Source organism: Lepus europaeus, chromosome 14 (assembly GCF_033115175.1).
Source record: "Lepus europaeus isolate LE1 chromosome 14, mLepTim1.pri, whole genome shotgun sequence".
Classification (NCBI taxonomy): Eukaryota; Metazoa; Chordata; class Mammalia; order Lagomorpha; family Leporidae; genus Lepus; species Lepus europaeus.
This window is the reverse complement of record NC_084840.1, coordinates 17,604,922-17,623,910: the sequence shown is the minus strand read 5'-3', so window position 1 is coordinate 17,623,910 and position 18,989 is coordinate 17,604,922. Positions and strand designations below refer to the sequence as shown.

The window sequence follows — 18,989 nt, the reverse complement described above, 5'->3', positions numbered from 1 at the left end:
GTTAAATGGGAGCTGGTGCTGTGGTGCAGGTTAATCCTCCACCTGCCATGCTGGCATCCCACACAGGCACCGATTCTAGTTCTGGCTGCTCCACTTCTGATCCAGCTCTCTGCTATGGCCTAGGAAAGCAGCAGAAGATGGCCCAAGTTCCTGGGCCCCTGTACCCACGTGGGAGACCTGGAAGAAGCTCCTGGCTCCTGGCTTCAGATCAGCACAGCTCTGACTGTTGCAGCCATCTGATGAGTGACCCAGAAGATGGAAGACCTGTCTCTCCCTCTCACTGTCTATAACTCTACCTCTCAAATAAATAAATAAAATCTTAAAATAATAATAAAGGGACATAAATGTAGGGAAGTGGGAATTACTAACATCCTTCTGTGCACCACAGACCCCTTCCAACAGTCAGGAAAATGGTCTCTTCTGGATGCAAATTCATTTCCCAGGCCTGAGCAGAGCCCAGAAAAAGCCCTTTCTGAAGATCAGCTCAGGGGATGTGGACACACTAACAGCGGCACACCCTTTAAGCACCCAACCAAGACCAGGCTCTTCCAGAGCCACTGGGGCCTCCGTGAAGGCTTCTCCTACAGAACCAGGTGTGCTGGAAGCAAGTTGTTTCTGATGAGGTTTCTGAGGATCAGGAATGAAGACACAGGAGCTCTAAAGGTAAGAGAACGTTGACTGAACAACGCCCAAACCAAGACATTGCGCACTGTACTTTCAAAGTAAAAACAGCATCCGTAAAGCAATCTCCCGTGAAAAGATCCAGGTTGACTAGCCTAGTTCTCACGCGTGGCTCCCTGCGAGTGAGATGAGGGCTAACTATCCAACGTGTGTTAATCAATATGTGAACATGAAACGCAGAACCACACAATTTATCTTAAAAGACAGACCGAGTTCCAGAAGCTGTTTATTGTTTGGATAACAACACACTGGACCAGGCAGAGACGCTCCCAGGAACAGCTGGCGCGTTTCACTGCCTCTTGCCCTTTGGTCCTTCTTCTTCTAAGCACTTAGATTCTCTTTTAACGATAGGAGACATTTATTTTGATCACAAATGCAATCCAAGTGTGAATAAATAAATGTATTATCTTTTAATACTTCACATGTTCCTTTAAATAGAAAAAGTGCTCAATGTCTCTTCACAGCCTGCACGGCCACAGCTGTCCCACCTATGGTTAAAAAGACTGTAACTTGGTCTTCTGAAATGCTTCTTGACCTCCAGCTCACTGTTGAGTAATTCCCAGGCAAGAAGTCCTATTGATATTGTCGATAGTCTCCAAATGGTGAGGACGGTAACTGGGCGGAAGGCAACTGGGAGGGGTCTTCAGCAAACTGAGGACCTGCAATTAGTAAAGCGGATTTAAGAATCACCTGCGTAGGACGTAATTCAAACGAGCAAGTCTCTAGATGACAGAGCAGCTAAGTCAAACAGGTCTACCTCAGAGCTGCAACCTGAATGTCCCTGTAACTCGGCGTAACTCCCACAAAAGGACCGGAGAACCTTCCGACCCAGTCCATCAAGGACAGCCTGGCCTCCCGCGGGCTCCTCAGCTGTGCCAGGGAAGTTGGGCAGATCCGTCACAGCCAGAGGTGAGGCTCACGCCGAGAAGCCTCTGCTGTCACAAGCCGCAAGCTGCCATGGAGCAAGGCGGGAGGACCCTCTCCCGTCTGCACTTCTCTGTCAGCTGCTATTTAAAATTACTGTCACACAGTTTAAGTACCCTGGCCACACTGTAAGAGAACTCCGCAGTCCACCGCATGTAAGCAGTTAAGTGGGGCACGACCTCTGACCCGGCCCCCTTACCACAGTCCTGCTGTCTCAGGTGTTACAGAATGGGGGAGGGGCGGTGTTTCTATGAACTAAGGAGAAAGGCAGCTCTTGAATAAAAAAGATGAATAATTAATCTTTTTTCCTTTAAGGAAATTGAAGCAGACTAAAAAAGTTATCTGGACAGAGAAAGGAGGCAGTATAAAACTCCTGGAAGGTGTCGATGCTTCGCTCCAGCGCTATACTCTTGTTTCTCTGTGAAGCAGACCTGTTCGTTCAGAACACTTGATACTGGATAAGGCAGACACCAAGGACAACCACTGTTACCAGGAGACACACCAAACGTTACCCTCAGTTCTATCTAATATTTTCAGTGTTAATAATTTTCTCATGTAAGATAATTGGAAAAACATGGTTAACTCATGTAAGATAATTGAAAAATACAACTTCCCTCCTACACAGGCTTTCAGAAACATCTCCTATCTAAAAATAAAACTCCTCTCTTTCAGGCTGATTATCCATAAATGCCGAATTCTGTACACAAAAAAATTTAAAAGTAACCAAGACTAACCATTTAGCAGAAAGTAACTGTTTGCTGTATCTATCTGTGACCTTCTGAAAACAGGAAACTTCTGATCTGATCACTGACCTACAATTTACCTGTTACAATTAGCAACAAATTACACTGGCTTCTCAGAGACCCTCCCCAACAGGCGTTCCTTTCCACCTCTTTTATTCACTTCAAAGCAGGGACGTAATCTGGCAGGACCTCATGTATCTTCAATGTGTTCTCAGGACATAAATTCTTGAGTGCAGGGACTGCCCTGTCCACTATGGCCCAAGAGGACCTGGCACACAGATGTATCTAAGCTGTCATTATTGTTACACATCTGCAGAACCTTCTTCAAGCATCTTTAAAATGATCAGAAGTTTCCTGATACAACCAAATGAGCTCTCTAAAGATGAAAACAAATAAAGTAACTGATGCGAAACGTTCACTTTTCCACCTGGACCCAGAGCCTGTTATTATCACGGTCCTCAAGAACCACAGCATACTAACATAATATAGAGGTTGCAAGCTACCATATTGTACTAGACAAAATATGCTCTTGGGGCTGGCGCTGTGGTGTAGCAGGTTAAAGCTCTGGCCTGCAGCACCGGCATCCCATATGGGCGCTGGTTCTAGTCCCACTGCTCCTCTTCCGATCCAGCTCTCTGCTATGGCCTGGGAAAGCAGTGAAGATGGCCCAGGTCCTTGGGCCCTTGCACCTACGTGGGAGACCTGGAGGAAGCTCCTGGCTCCTGGCTTCGGAGTGGCACAGCTCCGGCCATTGCAGTCATTTGGGGAGTGAACCAGCAGATGGAAGACCTCTCTGTCTACCTCTCTCTGTAACTCTGCCTTTCAAATAAATAAAATATTTTTTTTTTAAAAAAAGATATGCTCTTCCATAACACCAGGAAACCATCCCAAAATGTCTGAGCTATGGTATTAAGGAGAAAGAAGACTCACCATTGGGAAACTGTGCAGATGCAAATCTTGTCAACAAGATACCAGCACCTTCAATTAAAGCTAGGAGAATGCCACCCATCGCGGCTGACCCTACCATGGCCACTGGTCCATCTGAAGATATTAATAACAAAGAGATTCTTTAATAGCAATCTACTTGACTGTTAAGACGACAGTAAAAGAGAGAGCTGTCCATATGGCTACCCGCTCCCCTCATACCCAGACCCTTCGTTCTCACTGTTCAAGACATAGCAGAGTCAGCAAACTATGGCCCACAGGTCAAACACAGTCCACTGCCTGTTTCTGTACAGAAAGCTTTACTGGAACACAGCCAGTGCTTCCACTTGGGTGCCGTCTGTCACTGCTGTCATGCTGTGTAAAGCAGTTGTGACAAACACTGTACAGCCCACAAAGGCTAAAATATTTACTATCAGACCTTTTACAGAAAACTTGTACATCCCAAGTCTAAACCAGAAAACCCAAAGGAATTCTGGGTTGCTCCAAAAGATGGCTCTGAGCTCTTGACTTCTTACAACCCTATGCGGCAGGTACCGATTCCAGAGTACGGGTGAGGAAACAAGGCCTGGTAAACCGCCAGTCACAAAGTTACTGGGAGTGCTCTTGACCACGGTAATACACACTCAGAACTTCATGCTCTCACCCTCACACGTTCCAAACAAGACACCCTCTTCCCTTCTCAGACGGCATCTCTGGCAGGCCAGACCCCACAGTGCAGTGTTCGGCTGTACGTATTAGAGGTCGTCACGTCAGGACAGGTGAGGTTCCCTCAAAGCCTGGCCTCTTCTGGAGTCTAGAGCAATCGCTTACTTCTTGCTGCCAGGATGGCTCCTGTCAGGGCACCACTTGTGATGGAGTTCCAGGGGTCTTCTTTCCCTCGGACTTGAACCATGCTACAGTCAATCATGGAAAACAGACCTCCCCAAACTGCAAAGCTACCTATTTTGAAAACAAACAAAAAACACAAACTTAAAATTCCCTTTTTCATCTTATATTTAAAATGTTACAATCAAATACAAATGTAAACAACAACACTGGGGCCAGCGCTGTGGCACAACGGGTTAACGCCCTGGCCTGAAGCACCAGCATCCCATATGGGTGCCGGTTTGAGTCCCAGTTGCTCCACTTCAGATCCAGCTCTCTGCTATGGCCTGGGAAAACAGTGGAAGATGGCCCAAGTCCTTGGGCCTCTGCACCCATGTGGGAGACCTGGAAGAAGCTCCTGGCTCCTGACTTTGGATCGGCGCAGCTCTGGCCGTTGCAGCCACTTGGGGAGTGAACCATCAGATGGAAGACCTCTCTTTCTCTCTCTGTGTTACTCTTTCAAAAATAAATAAATAAATAAATCTTAAAAAAAAAACAAAACAAAAACTGACAAAAAAACAAAAAACCACTAACTATATTTCCAAAACAGGGCTAGTGTTGCGGTGTGGCGTGTAAAGCCTCCACCTGTGACGGCGGCATTCCATATGGGCACCTGTTCAAGTCCCAGGTGCTCCAGTTCCAATCTAGCTTCTTGTTAATGGCCTGGGAAAAGCAGCGGAAGACGGCCCAAGTGTCTGGGCCCCTGCCACCCATGCAGGAGACCCCGATGAAGCTCCTGGCTCCAGCATGGTCCAGTACTGGCCACTGTGGTCATCTAGGGAGTGAACCAGCAGATGGAAGACCTCTCTCTCTCTGGAACATCTGGAGTTGCAGAGGCAGAGAAAGAGAGAGAGAGAGAGAGAGAGAAATAGAAAGAGAGAGAGAGAGAGAGAGAGAGAGAATATCTTACAGAGAAAGGTAGAGCCAGAGAGAGAGGTCTTTCTTCCATTCCACTGGTTCACTCCCCAAACGGCTGCAACGGCAGGAGCTGGGCTGATCCGAAGTCAGGAGCCAGGAGCTTCTTCCCAGTCTCCCACATGGGTGCAGGGGCCCGAAGGACTTATGCCATCTTCTGCTGCTTTTCCAGGCCATAGCAGAGAGCTGGATCTGAAGTGGAGCAGCTGGGACTTGAACCGGTGCCCATGTGGGACGCCAGCACTGCAGGTAGTGGCTTTACTCATTATGCCAAAGCGCCAGTCCCTGAAACATCATTTTTAAAAAAATAATTTTAAAGCTCTCATATTCCAAATACAAACACAAGTTTTAATAAACATGAGGGAAAAGGCGCATCCTTAAGCGCAAATCTAAAAACAACCTTAAATCAGCAGATGTCTTGTACTTAAACTTGATCTAAGCACAAATTTTGTAAAATGAGCAGACTCACACACATGTGTGTACAAACAAAACCTAGGAAGATAACATCTCTAATTAATTGTTAGTATTTTTCAGTGACTTCACAGATGGTTTAATTTCTTTGTGCTTTTATTTTCCAAATCTTCCCAAAATGAACACACAAGACTTGCATCATATATAAAGAGCTGTTATTTTCAGTAAGTTTAAAGAAAAGAAAAACTGCACAAAAGAGCCATAGTCACTTTATTCTTTACCCTCTGAAATCTCGGGGTAGCAGGTAATGTGTGTGTCAACAGTAATAAACCAGGTTCAACTAGGTAAGTTTTTACATTATCAATGACATCTAGTAGATAGCACTTGTAGAACAGGCTAGCCTCATTTTTGGTCCAATATCAGTTATCACATATTACATAAAAATAAATCAGTTCTGGGGCCGGGCACTGTGGCACAGCTGGCTAAGCCTCCGCCCACACACCAGCATCCCAACTAGGCTCCAGTTTGTGTCCTGACTGCTCCTTTTCCGATCCAGCTCCCTGCTTATGATCTGGGTAAGCAGTGAAGAAGGCCCAAGTGCTTGAGCCCCTGTACCCAGGTGGGAGGCCCGAAGAAGCTCCTGGCTTTGGATCAGCCCAGCTCTGGCCACTGCAGCCATGTGATGAGTGAACCAGCGGATGGAAGACCTTTCTGTCTCTCCCTCTGTCTGTAACTCTACCTCTCAAATAAATAAAATAAACCAGTTCTTTCTTCTAACCCAGTAATCCCATGCCCTAGGAGGTTACTATGATGTCGAAGTAAATCAGAACTCCCTTGCTAAATTTTTCAGACAACTCTTCCATTTTCTTGTAGGAGTCTCAAATCTCTCCATCTCCTAACAATCAGTGCCAGAGCAAGCCATGGTCCCTGATGAGAACGGAGAGTCTGGAGTGCAAGCAGAGGGAGGAGATGTCCACGCAGGACACTGGCCTGGTGTCGGGAGCAGCCTAGTGTAGGGCGCTACAGACCAACCAGGGCAGGGAGGGATGTAAACACACAAAAAGGGTGAAAGTAATGGACCCTGTCGGGCTGAAACGGAACCCAGAGATATCATATGAACTCGGTTTTCAATACGTACAGGTGTACAGAAATAGACATGAATTTGTGTGTATATGTATATGTGGTTAGTGTCTGTTTACATACAAACACATACACATATATTCCAAAGCTTTGTTATAAATGGGGCCCAAGAACAGCAATACCCAATACTAATATACTTATTGCCCAGATTTTGACTTCTGAATACTATCTCTTTTTTTTTTTTTTTTTTTAAAGATTTACTTGCTTATTTGAAAGAGCAACAGAGGGCTCTTCCATCTGCTGGCTCACTACCCAAATGTCTGTGACAGCCAAGGCTGCACCAGAAGCAGCCAGGAGCTTGGAATTCTTATCTAAGTCTCCCATGTGGGTGCCTGGGACCCAACTACTTGGGCTACCACCTGTTGCCTCCAGGGAGTTGGGTAGGAAATGAGGCAGTCAGGACTTAAACCAGCACTCTGCTAATGAAGCTGACAAGACAGTGGAAGATGGCCCAAGTACCTGGGCCTCTGCCACCCATGTGAGGGACCCAACAGAGTTCCAGGCTTCTGGCTTCAGTCTGAACCAACCCTGGCTATTGTGGCCATCTGGGGAGTAAACCAAGCAGATGGAAGATGTATGTGTGTGTGTATTGCTAATAAATAATCTTAAAAAAAAAAAAAAGAACCGAGTGTCAGGTTAAGCCACCTCCTGTGATGCCAGCATCCCATATGGGTATTGGTTTGAGTCCTGGCAGTTCTACTTCCAATCCAGCTCCCTGCTAATGGCCTGAGAAAAGCAGCAGAAGATAGTCCAAGTGCTTGGGCCCCACCTGCAACCATGTGGGAGACCTGATGAAGCTCCTGGCTTCAGCCTGGCCCAGCCCCAGCCGATGCAGCCATCTAGTGAATCAGTAGATGGAAGCTCCTCTCTCTCTCTGTCTCCTTCTCTCACTGTAACTCTGCCTTCCAAATCAATAAATAAATCTTAAAACACACATGCACACAGAAAAGGATCACTTCAACTCTGGGCCTCCCTCAATTTGTTCATCTGGAAAATGGAGATAACAACACTAAGAACTTCTGCTGCTGTGAGGATTAAATGCAATAATGCTGTAAAACACTTAGCACAGTGCTTAGCAATTGTAAGCACTCATAAATTGTAGCTATTAGAAAAGTGTTTTAAAAAAAAAAGAGAAACTTATTCTGATCCACAAAATTTCGGAGGAATGACTAAAGGCCTTTTCCTTGTCTCAAATACAATCTATTCAATCTGACCAGTGCATGTTTGTAAGTGAATATAATTTGTCACCTTCCTTATCCCAGGTTCTGAACAGTTAAGTTCAAACTTGAGCTTGAAGCACATTGTCCTCCTTCTGGAGAAAAGTGGGGGGAGGGGAGGATCGCTGTCTAACACATTGAGACAAGATTATCAAATGGATACAGTAATTACAGTTAACTTTCCAAATAAAACATAAATCAGGAAGAACCTCCAGGGATACTAGTTTGTGACAAGCTGTTAAATCAAACAGGTTTTAACTTAAAAAGAAAAACACTGCTCTGTCTTCAAATAAACAGGGAAGACATTTTGTAGTACAAATGGAAGAAATCCTGCTCACCTCCCAGCTGTGGAGCCCTGGTTTTAATGGCTGTCAGACTCCCTCGTAGTCTGTGATTTACTCCCTATAAAAAAAGGAAGCAACCAAACATACATCAGAAGTTTAACGGATGACATCACCAGCAATATTACCAAACCCAGGTTTCAAGAGTTGATAAAATAAAACCATTTGCCCACTTACCACTGGAGAATTGCGAAAACCTTTGATTGCTTGAAAGATACCACCACCTATGGTACCCATTGTAAAGGCCCCACCACAGTCATCCACAATTCGCCAGGGGCTGAGGACAGGGGAAAAAAAAGATGACTGTATTTTTCACAAACCATAAAACCTTGTTTGCTAACACAGAAGGATGCAACAGATTCCAATACAGAGCACATTGCAACTGATAAACATTTGGCCTAAAAAACAAGGACTCTGAGGACATCCATAGCTATTCAGCCCCAAGTTAGCTAGACTGGAACAGAATTAATATTAACCTCCTACTGTTACCAGCACTTTATTTAAACAAACATGAAGATGGGGTAAGCTCTTTGGTAGCTATAAACTTTAAGGCTAAGACTTAATGAAGAGGGTCGGTGCTGTGGCGTAATGGGTAAAGCCACTGCCTGCAATGCCGGCATCCCATATGGGTGCCAATTCGAGTCCTGGCTGCTGCACTTCAGATCCAGCTCTCTGCTATGGCCTGGGAAAGTGGTGGAAGATGGCCCAAGTCCCTGGGCCTCTGCACCCACGTGGGAGACCTGGAAGAAGCTCCTGGCTCCTGGCTTCAGATCGGCCCAGCTCTGGCTGTTGCAGCCATCTGGAGAGTGAACCAGCGGATGGAAGACCTCTCTCTCCCTCTCTCTCTCTGTAGCTCTGCTTTTCAAATAAATAAATAAATCTTTAAAAAAAATTTTTTTCTCTCTGTAGCTATTGATTCTTCATTAAGTCTATTTATGTATTTATTTGACAGGCCATAGCAGAGAGCTGGATAGGAAGTGGAGCAGCCAGGACTCAAACCAGCACCCATATGGGATACCAGCACTGCAGGCAGCAGCTTTACCCGCTACGCCACAGTGCCAGCCCCTGAGAAGGAAATTTTTAAAAGTTCTAAAAGTTTACGCTAATTTCCAGGTTTAGTGAATCCAAGTAAGCATCTGAACCTCTCATTTGTGTCAGATCCAGTTAACACACTGAACTACTCTTACTAAATAGCTTCCAAATGTAGCCTAAATAATTTATGTAATATACCAAAATCTCGGGAATTTGATCCGACTAGAACTACTACCCTAAGAATATGGTCTATAAAAATCTGCTAAATTCATTTTCAACCCACTGTAAGTAAATTTCTTTTATGCAGTCAAGTGCTCTACAATGCATAGAAAACCGTAACTTCCAAGAAAGCTAGATTTCTTTCCTACAGAATCACTGATTTTTTAACTCTGAAAAAAGAGTATTTGTCTCCTCTCCATTTTCCAGATGAACAGATGCTCCGAGATTAAACAACTTGTCAGAAGTCATGTAAGCAGTACCTAGGAGAACCAACTTAACTAAAAATATAGTTCTCCCGAGCCTCCAAGCTCTTCTCACTTCATCATGCAGCCTGTGTGTTCTAGGAAAATGAAGTCTTGAGGATCATTAAATCCACATGATTCATGATATGGCGCTGGAGGTAAGGAAAGCAATCAGGAAGCTATTGTAAAAGGCATCAAGGGCACCAGGTAAAATCCTGGTCAGAGGAACCGAAAGAAAGAACTTTTCAAAGACTACAGACTGCACTTACTGGGGCTGGGGGTGGTTCTAGTTTTGAGCTCGGATGACTTGGGGAAATGCCAAGGGCAATCAGATCAAAGCAGGGGCTTGAACTGTGGCTCAGCGAGGCAGGCTAAGCGGAGGCTTTTCAGGGCACTGGTTCAAGTTCCAGCTGCTCTGCTTCTGATCCAGCTCCCCGCCAACGTGCCTGGGAAAGCAGCAGATGATGGCCAAAGGGCTTGGGGTTCCTGAGAGGGGCCAGGCTGGAGTTCCTGGCTCCTGGCTCAGCCTGGCTCAGCCCTGGCTGTTGTGGCCAACTGGGGAAAGAACCAGCAAGTGCAAGATCTCTCTGATGCTCTGCTTTTCAAACGAACAAGTAAATCTTTCAGAAAAGATGAAAGCAGCTTTGACTACTAACCTAACTGGGTAACTACTGCACTGCTTCAGGACATATGCACCGAGGGAAAGCAAAGGGGCTACCTGATGATCTGGAAAAGGAAACCCATCGTTTTTTATGATATCTTTAACTCAGCAATGTCAAATATTCTATCTCCCTGCCAACCTGCGTCCCTGCAGCACATCCAACAGCAGCGTGCAGTGTGCTGAGGTCTGCCTATCTGAGCAGGATTTAGGAGGCCTTCGAGAGAGCAGGAGGGGCTGAATCGTCTTATACAAGGGGAGGGGGGGGGCACAAAGCAGGCCACAGGGCTACCAGGTAGTCACTTAAAGGCCCGGGCACTTTCTCAGCTTGACACCTTGATTCCAGCCCTCACACAGTAAACAGGTGACTAACCCAAACACCAAGAGTGATTCCCCACCTAGGCCCCTGGAAGCTTTAAGCTCAAGGAACAAGGAGAGGCTCCGACAGCGGTTCCACTGCTCCATAATTACCGTTTCTGCTACTGACTTGGTTAAGCTTCTATTCCCTGAACCTCCCCGAGCGCCAGCGCAGACCCTGCACCCGATGGACGCTGAATTAATGAACGGGTCTCTGCTCATGGCTGTCCAGGGCACACACGCTTTTTCTATTTTCCAAATCATTTTGTGAAGCCCACCCCCGTCCCCACGGGAGAATTCCAAGCAAGAAATAGAGGCTCTGTCCTACTGAAGCTCATCCGAACACCTTGCGTAAAATCTATGTTCCGCCCGACTGCAAGGCCCCAGAACGGCACGGGTTCGAGGCCTGTCTCCTCCCTAGCAAAGGGACGTGCCCAAGGTCACCTCGGCGGGCACAGGAGACTGCCACTGGCCCCACACGAGGTCCACTGCGCCCTGCGTTGGGAGAACGTTCTGAGGCCTTGCCAAGCCCAAGCCTGGACCTCCTCCCCACCCACGGCCAGGTCCCAGGCGCGCTGGGTCGGGTGCGGCGAGGCTCACGCGGCCGGGGACCGGGAAGCCGACGGGCCGTTCGAGTCCCGACCGCCCATGTCCAGAAGCCCGCGGCGGAGCCTGGGAGGCTGTAAAAGGGAGAACGAGGGCCGTGGGCAGGGCGTAAAGAGAGGCAAGGACAGCGGAAGAGGCTCACCAAGGCTCCCGAGCGTACTCCTCCATCTTGACTCCAGCGGCGCGAGAGCTGCCGGGCAAACTGGGTGGAGCCTGACCCCTGCGGCGGAAGTGATCCCGAGAGGGGGCGTTAAGGTCCATGAGGATTGGTTCGCGGTTTCCCGCCGCAGCCAATGGGAGCGGGGAAGAATGTGGGCGGGGCGGGGCCCTCGTCGTGGCCGCTCTGGCCCCGCCCAAGTCCTCGAAGGCGGCGGGTTCGCGCCCCGTGGGCGGGGAGCTCGCGAGTGACGGAGTTCATATTACAGCAGTCACCGAGGTGCCTTGGCCTGAGGTAAACCTGGTGTTACTCCGCTAGGGTTCACCGTTTCTCCGTTTCGGCACTTGTGCTGTGAACTCTGAACCCCTGGATGGGGAGGTCCTGCTACCGCACGCCGCGCCTCCAGGGCAGCCAGCGCCTTGGTCCCCGGCCACCGCCACCCTGACGCCGCGGAGGCCCCGTAGTGCGAGCTGCGGGTGCCGGTGGCGCTCTCGACCTGCGGGACACGGCTCCCCTCCCGCGGGCTCAGCCCCGTGGTTTTGTGGCTGTTCGGGCAGCTCCCCTCATTCTGCGCTTCTGCAGTCGACGTGAGAGGCCCCTGGAGGCTTGGGGTGAGGCTGGGAGGCGAACCAGCGCCCCGCAGAGCTGGCGGTTACCGGCTACGCGGGGACAGCCACGTCGGGCCGCACGGCCTGTTGGAACGCGTGCGCGGAATGAGAACGCTCTGATGAATGGTGCAGGCCGAAGAGAGGCTGCGGGAGAGGGGTAGCCCGGAAGCCCCGAGCGGGAATGGTGTGCAGCCGGGCCCCAGGCCCCGTGGGCGTGAGCCCCTGCACGGAGGGCCGGGGGTGTTTTCCCTGGTCTCGCCAGGCCCCCCAGGCCCCGTGGGCGTGAGCCCCTGCGCGGACCAGGGGTGTTTTCCCTGGTCTCGCCAGGCCCCCCAGGCCCCGTGGGCGTGAGCCCCTGCGCGGACCAGGGGTGTTTTTCCTGGTCTCACCAGGTCCACGTGACGCATCCTTTAGCTTCACTACCTGCCGTATTCATTACTCAGTCCTCTGGTTGTCTGGCTCTGACCAGATTTCCATAGAAAAGAGCGAGCCCTTGGCGGTGCTCCTAGCTGTTCTTGTTCCTTGGTGGTCAGTGTTGGTTTATGCACCTGCTTCCTCTGCGCTTGTTGTATTTTTCTAAAGCCTAAAAAGTATTCATTTGTGTGAAAAGCAGAGAGAGAGCGAGAGTGAGATCTTCCATCTGCAGCAACAGTGGAGCTGGGCCAGGCCCCAGCCAGGATCCAGGAACTTGAGCCGGGGCCCAGGTACTTGAGCCATCATCGGCGGCCTCCCAGGATGTTTGTTAGCAGGAAGCCGGACCCAGGGGAATAGCTGGGACCAAAACTCAGAGAGTGATATGGGATACAGGTATCCCAAGTGGAATCAACCACTGTGCCAAACACCTGCCCCTAAAATTAATTTTTTGAAATTTTATTTTCTTTTACTTATTTGCAAGGCAGAGGGCCAGAGCGATCTCCTGGTTGGACTGTGATATGGGTGCAGGTGTCCTCAGTGGTGGCTGAAGTGACCACACCACAGCACTGTCCTGAGTTCGTGTCCTTTGACTCAGTAATCAGGGATGGCCGCAGATCTCCAGAGGGACGCAGCCAATCAGACGCTGGGTAGCTCTGTGTTATGGATGTTATGAGGCATTGGCTCCCCACTCTGTGAAGGTTGAGAAGTCCCGTGAGTGGTCTCTGCAAGCCGGAGACCCAGCGGTAGAATTCAGGCCAAGACCAAAGGCCAGGGGCCCAGGGAAGCCCACGATGTCAGGGCACATCCTCCTTCCTCAGCCATTTATCCCACTCGGGCCCTCGGTGGATTGCCTGCTGCTCCGGTCCACTGAGGAGGGCAGTCTGCCCTCCTGAGTCCACTGTTCTCGTCCAGAGGCCTTCATAGACACCCCCGGCAAGCGCGCGTGATCTGGGCACCCCACAGCCCATGCGGACACATCAGTCGTTAACCTGCACGGGGAAGAGACCGAGTTTCAGAGTTCACAAAGCAGAGGTCCGGACGCAAGCGCTGTCCCCGCTCCCTGGGTCCTCACAGCCCCTGTCCTGAAGGACCTCGCTCTTCTGGGAGGCCTTGCTCCAGCGGGCAGTGAGCCGCCTCAGACGTCTCACTCTGGGCTCGCTTTCCACTGGAACAACTCTCTCTCTCTCCCTCTTAAATGAACAAATACTTTTTTAAAAATTTATTTATTTATTTGAGAGAGAGAGAGAGAGGTCTTCCATCTGCTGGTTCACTCCCCAAATGGCCACAACAGCTGGAGCTGGGCTGATCCAAAGCCAGGAGTCAGGAGCTTCTTCTGGGTCTCCCACATGAGTACAGGGGCTCAAGCACTTGGGCCATCCTCCACTGTTTTCCCAGACCATGGAAGAGAGCTGGATCGGAAGAGGAGCAGCCAAGTCTTGAACCAGTACCTGTATGCAGCTGCTTTACCCACTACACCACAGTGCTGGCCCCTGAATAGATATTTTTTTAAAGATTTATTTATTTGAAAGTCAGAGCTACATAGAGAGAGAAGGAGAGCCAGAGAGAGGTCTTCCATCTGCTGGTTCACTCCCCAATTGGCCACAACAGCCAGAACTGTGCTGATCTGAAGCCAGGAGCCAGGAGCCCCTTCTGGGTCTCCCACACGGGTGCAGGGGCCCAAGGACTTGGGCCATCTTCACTGCTTTCCCAGGCCATAGCAGAGAGCTGGATCAGAATTGGAGCAGCTGAGACCTGAACTGGGACCCATATGGGATGTTGGCACTGCAGGCCACAACTTTATCCACTATGCCACAGCGCCGGCACCACCAAATAGATGATTTTTTTTTAAATTTATTTGACAGGTAGTTATAGACAGTGAGAGAGAGAGACAGAGAGAAAGGTCTTCCTTCCGTTGGTTCACCCCCTAAAAATGGCCACTATGGTCAGCACTGCGCCGATCTGAAGCCAGGAGCCAGGTGCTTCCTCCCGGTCTCCCATGTGGGTGCAGGGGCCCAAGCACTTGGGCCTTCCTCCACTGTCTTCCCAGCAGAGAGCTGGAGTGGAAGAGGAGCAACCGGGACTAGAACCCAGTGCCCATATGGGATGCTGGCACCGCAAGTGGAAGATTAGCCAAGTGAGCCACGGCGCCGGCCTCCTGAATAGATAATTTTACAAATCTGTTTCTGTTTTGTTCCAGGGTGAAGAAACCTTTTGGAAGAAATGTCCCCCAGTGGGTCTTCACTGTGTCAGAGGGCCTCTGGTGGCTCTCACTGGAGCAACAGTGACATGAGGGAAAGGTAGGAAGAGGCAGTGGAGGTGCTTGGGAGAAAACCCACTGCACAAATGAGTGAGTTTGAGCTGGTGATGAACACAACAGGGGGGTGTCTCACTGAAAGCCAGTATCAGGCCTGGCATTGTGGCACAGTGGGCAAAGCCACCAGCTAAGATGGCGGCATCCCATAGGGGCGCCAGTTCGAACCCCAGCTGCTCCACCTTCAATCCAGCTGTCTGCTAATGCGCCTGGAGAAGCAGCAGAAGATGGCCGAAGTGCTTGGGCCCTGCACCGCGTGGGAGACCTGGAAGGGGCTCCTGGCTCCTGGCTTCCGCCTGGCCCAGCACTGGCCATTGTAGCCTCTGGGGAATGAATTGGCGAATGGAAGATCTTTCTCTCTCTCCTCTCTCTCTCTCTCTCTCTGCTCTCTCTCTCTCTTTCACTGTAACTCTGATTCTCAAAATAAATAAGTCTTAAAAAAAAAAAAAAGGAAGTCAGCGCCCTGGGCCCAGTATGTGAATGTAGCTGGGGCTCTGTGACCCAGGTCCTCACGGGCAAGGACATTTTCGAATCTGCCCATTCTGGCCATCAGTGCTTGCTCACTTAGAGGTTCTTGTACCTCAGTAGTGTAAGCTCCATGGACCAGAGGGTGCCAGGGCCCAAAAAAGCTCTGCCCATCAGGAGATCACGGGCCATGTGTGTGGCGGCAACCCACCCAGCCACGCCTGGTCTGAGTCCAAGACGGTTATGTTGGCGACGTAAAGTGAGGCTTGTGTCACAGTGAGCTCCTAGGTCCGGGGTTCCAGGCTGTGACTGGGGCCGATTCAGTGAGCACCAGGTTTTAGCCTGGCTGGTGCTTGTGTCTTTTGTGCTCTTTTCCCTCCCCACACCCTCCGTGCGGGAAGACATTAGCATGGCCTGTGTCTGCCTAGACGCTTTCCCCTGCCCATTCTGCTCACCTCAGGAGGCCTGAGCCAGGCCTGCTTCCAGCAGCCCCACAAAAGAAGGAAACTGAAAATTCCTCTCCTTTGTGAGCTCACACTCTGGCTCCTGCCTGGGCCATTCTGCCTCTGTGGATCTTTAAATATACATGTATTTGTATACGTGTATTTGTGTATGTGTATAAGTGAGGACATCAAAAAAATTGTGCAAAATTTTGAAGGACCCTTATGGGGGAGAGGGACAAGAAACTAGGCCTGGGCAAATATCAGGGGCTTCTTAAGAGGTTAGATGTTCCCCAGAGTCTAGCGGGCAGGCCGTTCTCTGGGAAGGAAAAGTCAATCCCCTTCAGAGAACCTCTAGGCACGCCCAGAGCAGAACTGCCCCTCCCCTCCGGGAAACCTCTGGGCGCGCCCAGAGCAAAGCTGCCCCTCCCCTCTGGGAAACCTCTGGGCGCGCCCAGAGCAGAGCTGCCCCTCCCCTCCGGAGAGTCTCTAGGCGCGCACTTATGATGTCACTGCGACCGGCCAATCCTGTAACACCTCAGCACTCTCCCTCAGCATTCTCCGGTATGCTAATTGTCCCTCCGAACCAGCCAATCCCGTGCCACCTCTGTATTTTCCACCAGCACTCTCCACCAGCATTCTTCGCCAGCGTTCTCCCATATGCTAATGGTCCCTCTGAACTGACCAATCCTACGCATGCGCATTAGGAATATGCTAATTCATTGTTTATATAACCTGTGTGAAACTGCCGCTCAGGGCTCCTCACTGCCTGAGGTGGGGGCCCGTTTGCGCAAACGTTCAATAAAAACCTCGTGCTTTTTGCATCAACTGGTCTGGAGTCTGGATCTTTGGGCGTCCTCCCGAGCAAGTGGGCATCTCTGCAACTGAGAGGTCCAACAATTTATATTAACAAAAAACTGTCATGGATTTCAAAATTCTTATATCCAAATAAAGCTTATATTTTAGGCCGGTGCCATGGCTCAATAGGCTAATCCTCCACCTTGCGGCACCAGCACATCAGGTTCTAGTCCCGGTCAGGGCACCAGATTCTGTCCCGGTTGCCCCTCTTCCAGGCCAGCTCTCTGCTGTGGCCCGGGAGTGCAGTGGAGGATGGCCCAAGTGCTTGGGCCCTGCACCCCATGGGAGACCAGGAGAAGCACCTGGTTCCTGGCTTCGGATCAGCACGGTGCGCTGGACGCAGCGTGGGGGCTGCGGCGGCCATTGGAGGGTGAACCAATGGCAAAGGAAGACCTTTCTCTCTGTCTCTCTCTCGGTCTACTCTGCCTGTCAAAAAAAAAAAAAAAAAACTTATGTTTTAAATAATTTTCTATGAATTTTATTTTTTCTTTTTAGATTTCTCTGTTTATTTGAAAGGCAAAGAGAGAAGGAGAGAAAGAAAGCGATCTTCCTTCTGCTGGTTCACTCCACAAATGGCCGCAGCAGCCAAGGCGGAAGCCAGGCTGAAGCCAGGAGCCAGGGGCTCCCTTCAGGTCTCCCATGTGGGTGCAGGGGCCCAATTACTGTTCATCCTCCACTGCTTTCCAGGCACATTAGCAGGGAGCTGGATTGGAAGTGTATCAGCTGGAAATCAAACAGGTGTACATATGGGATGCCAGCATTGCAGGTGGTGACTTAACCCAATATACCAGAATGCTGGCCCTTCCGTGAACTTTGTAAAGCCCCGTGTGTGTGTGTGTGTGTGTGTAAAACCATGCAGCAAATATTGTGGAGTGCTTATGATGTGTCTTTGGGTGTGTTACCATATTTAGTATACTTAATAACTCCACAACCCTGAGAGGTAGGCACTTTTCTCCCCACAGGTAGGTATGTTTAATATCCTCATTTTTCCATTTCCTGAGGCTCGGAGAGGTTAAAGGACTTACCCGAGGTCCACATCTCAGATTTGAGCCCATGTCATTTGATTCCAGAACCTGTGGTCTTCTCTGTTATCCTGTACCGTCACCCCGTATTGCTGAGAATGGGACTTCGCTGGGGTCTTTCTGCCCCATGGAGAGCCACCTGCCCATCAGTTAACTTGGTTCCGGATCCCTGCTGTCCCACTGCCTCTTCCCACCACAGATTTTGACGGGTACTTGGGCTCTCTTTCCCTTTTCTTCTCTTCCCATCCCGCTGGCCACAACTGTGTGTGTTCTGCCTCCAGAAATGACCAAGCAGCGCCCCCTGACGCTCCATATACATTTCTCTCGGGTGGCCGTGGCTGGAGCAGGGCCCCGGTTACAGAGGCGGGAAGTGGCTACATTTGCTGGGCTCTGTGTTTCCTCATCCTCCAGCTCTAGCAGTGATTCTTTCTGGTTGTTGTTGTTTTTTTTTTTTTTTTTTTAAGATTTATTTATTTATTTGATAGTCAGAGTTACAGGGACAGACAGAAACCAAGAGCAAGAGACCTTCCATCTGCTGGTTCACTCCCCAGGTGGTTATAGCGGCCAACACTGGGCCAGGCCGAAGCGAGGAGCCAGGAGCTTTACCCTTGTCTCCCACGTGGGTGGCAGGGGCCCAGCCTTCTTCCACTGCTTTTTCCAGGTGTGAGCAGGGAGCTGGATCAGAAGTGGAGCAGCCAGGACTCCAACCTGCACCCGAATGGGATGCTGGCACCACAGGAGGAGGTTTAACCTGCTCGGCCACAGCACCGGCCCCAGCAGTGGTGTCTTTCAGGGGAAGACCTCCAGGTCTGTGAGCAGCAGGCTCAGGAAGCCTGGGCCTCTGGGCCTCACGGTTTGGAATTGTGAGACGCAAGCAGAGAAGACGCAAGGATTTGTGTGCAGAATCCTGTGGCTAGAAGGCCCCAGTCCTGCTGGTTAAATTTGGAAGCTGCGACTTTATTCTTTGAATGTGTTCCTGGGGCCAAGACAGCTGGACCCGGAAGAGAGGCTGCTGAGACTGGCCGGGCAGGGCTGATCCTGGGGCTGAGGAGGGCACTTGCATTCTCTAGAGCAGCGGCAAACATGTTTGGCAGAAACCCTGAGAAAGTAGAGTCTTTGGAAACCTGAAAGAGAGCTGCCTTCAGTAACTAGGGCCTGGAGGATGGTGGAGGGGCTCCAGAGCCAGGGTCCCTGATGTGGTGCCCATTCTGGGCAGCAGTGACAGCTGAGCTGCCTGGGCCCAGGGGGCAGGGGACTTGGGGAGGGTGCTGCCCTACCCAAGGGGAGTGGGCTGGGGGGGGGCCCTCTGGTGGGTTCAGGGAGCCAGCGCCATCTGCACCTGCACATTGCACTGGAAGCTCACCAAGGCCGGCGCAGGTCTTGTGCCCTCCGGGAGGCTCATGCTGACTCTCCTCCTGA

General features: G+C 50.2%; 2 protein-coding genes across 3 annotated transcripts in view; one reads left to right on the top strand and one right to left on the bottom strand.

Moving 5' to 3' along the window:
- Window positions 1-870: 870 nt before the first annotated feature.
- On the bottom strand, window positions 871-11,521 carry TIMM17A (translocase of inner mitochondrial membrane 17A). Its single transcript, XM_062211593.1, has 6 exons — window positions 11,438-11,521; window positions 8,359-8,458; window positions 8,179-8,242; window positions 4,104-4,232; window positions 3,279-3,389; window positions 871-1,340 (listed from the first exon to the last, which is right to left on the bottom strand). Exons 1-6 carry the CDS (start codon window positions 11,461-11,463, stop codon window positions 1,255-1,257), a joined length of 516 nt encoding a protein of 171 aa, XP_062067577.1. The 5' UTR covers window positions 11,464-11,521; the 3' UTR covers window positions 871-1,254.
- Window positions 11,522-11,660: 139 nt separating this feature from the next.
- The window catches only part of LMOD1 (leiomodin 1), a 51,620-nt gene continuing 44,291 nt past the window's right edge, over window positions 11,661-18,989 (top strand). Inside the window, exons 1-3 of one of the 2 annotated variants that reach the window (XM_062211589.1) lie at window positions 11,661-11,746; window positions 14,672-14,771; window positions 17,619-17,779. The gene's annotated coding sequence lies outside the window, so the exon portion shown is untranslated. The remainder of the gene's footprint in view (window positions 11,747-14,671; window positions 14,772-17,618; window positions 17,780-18,989) is intronic. The other variant, XM_062211588.1, reaches the window with a different exon arrangement.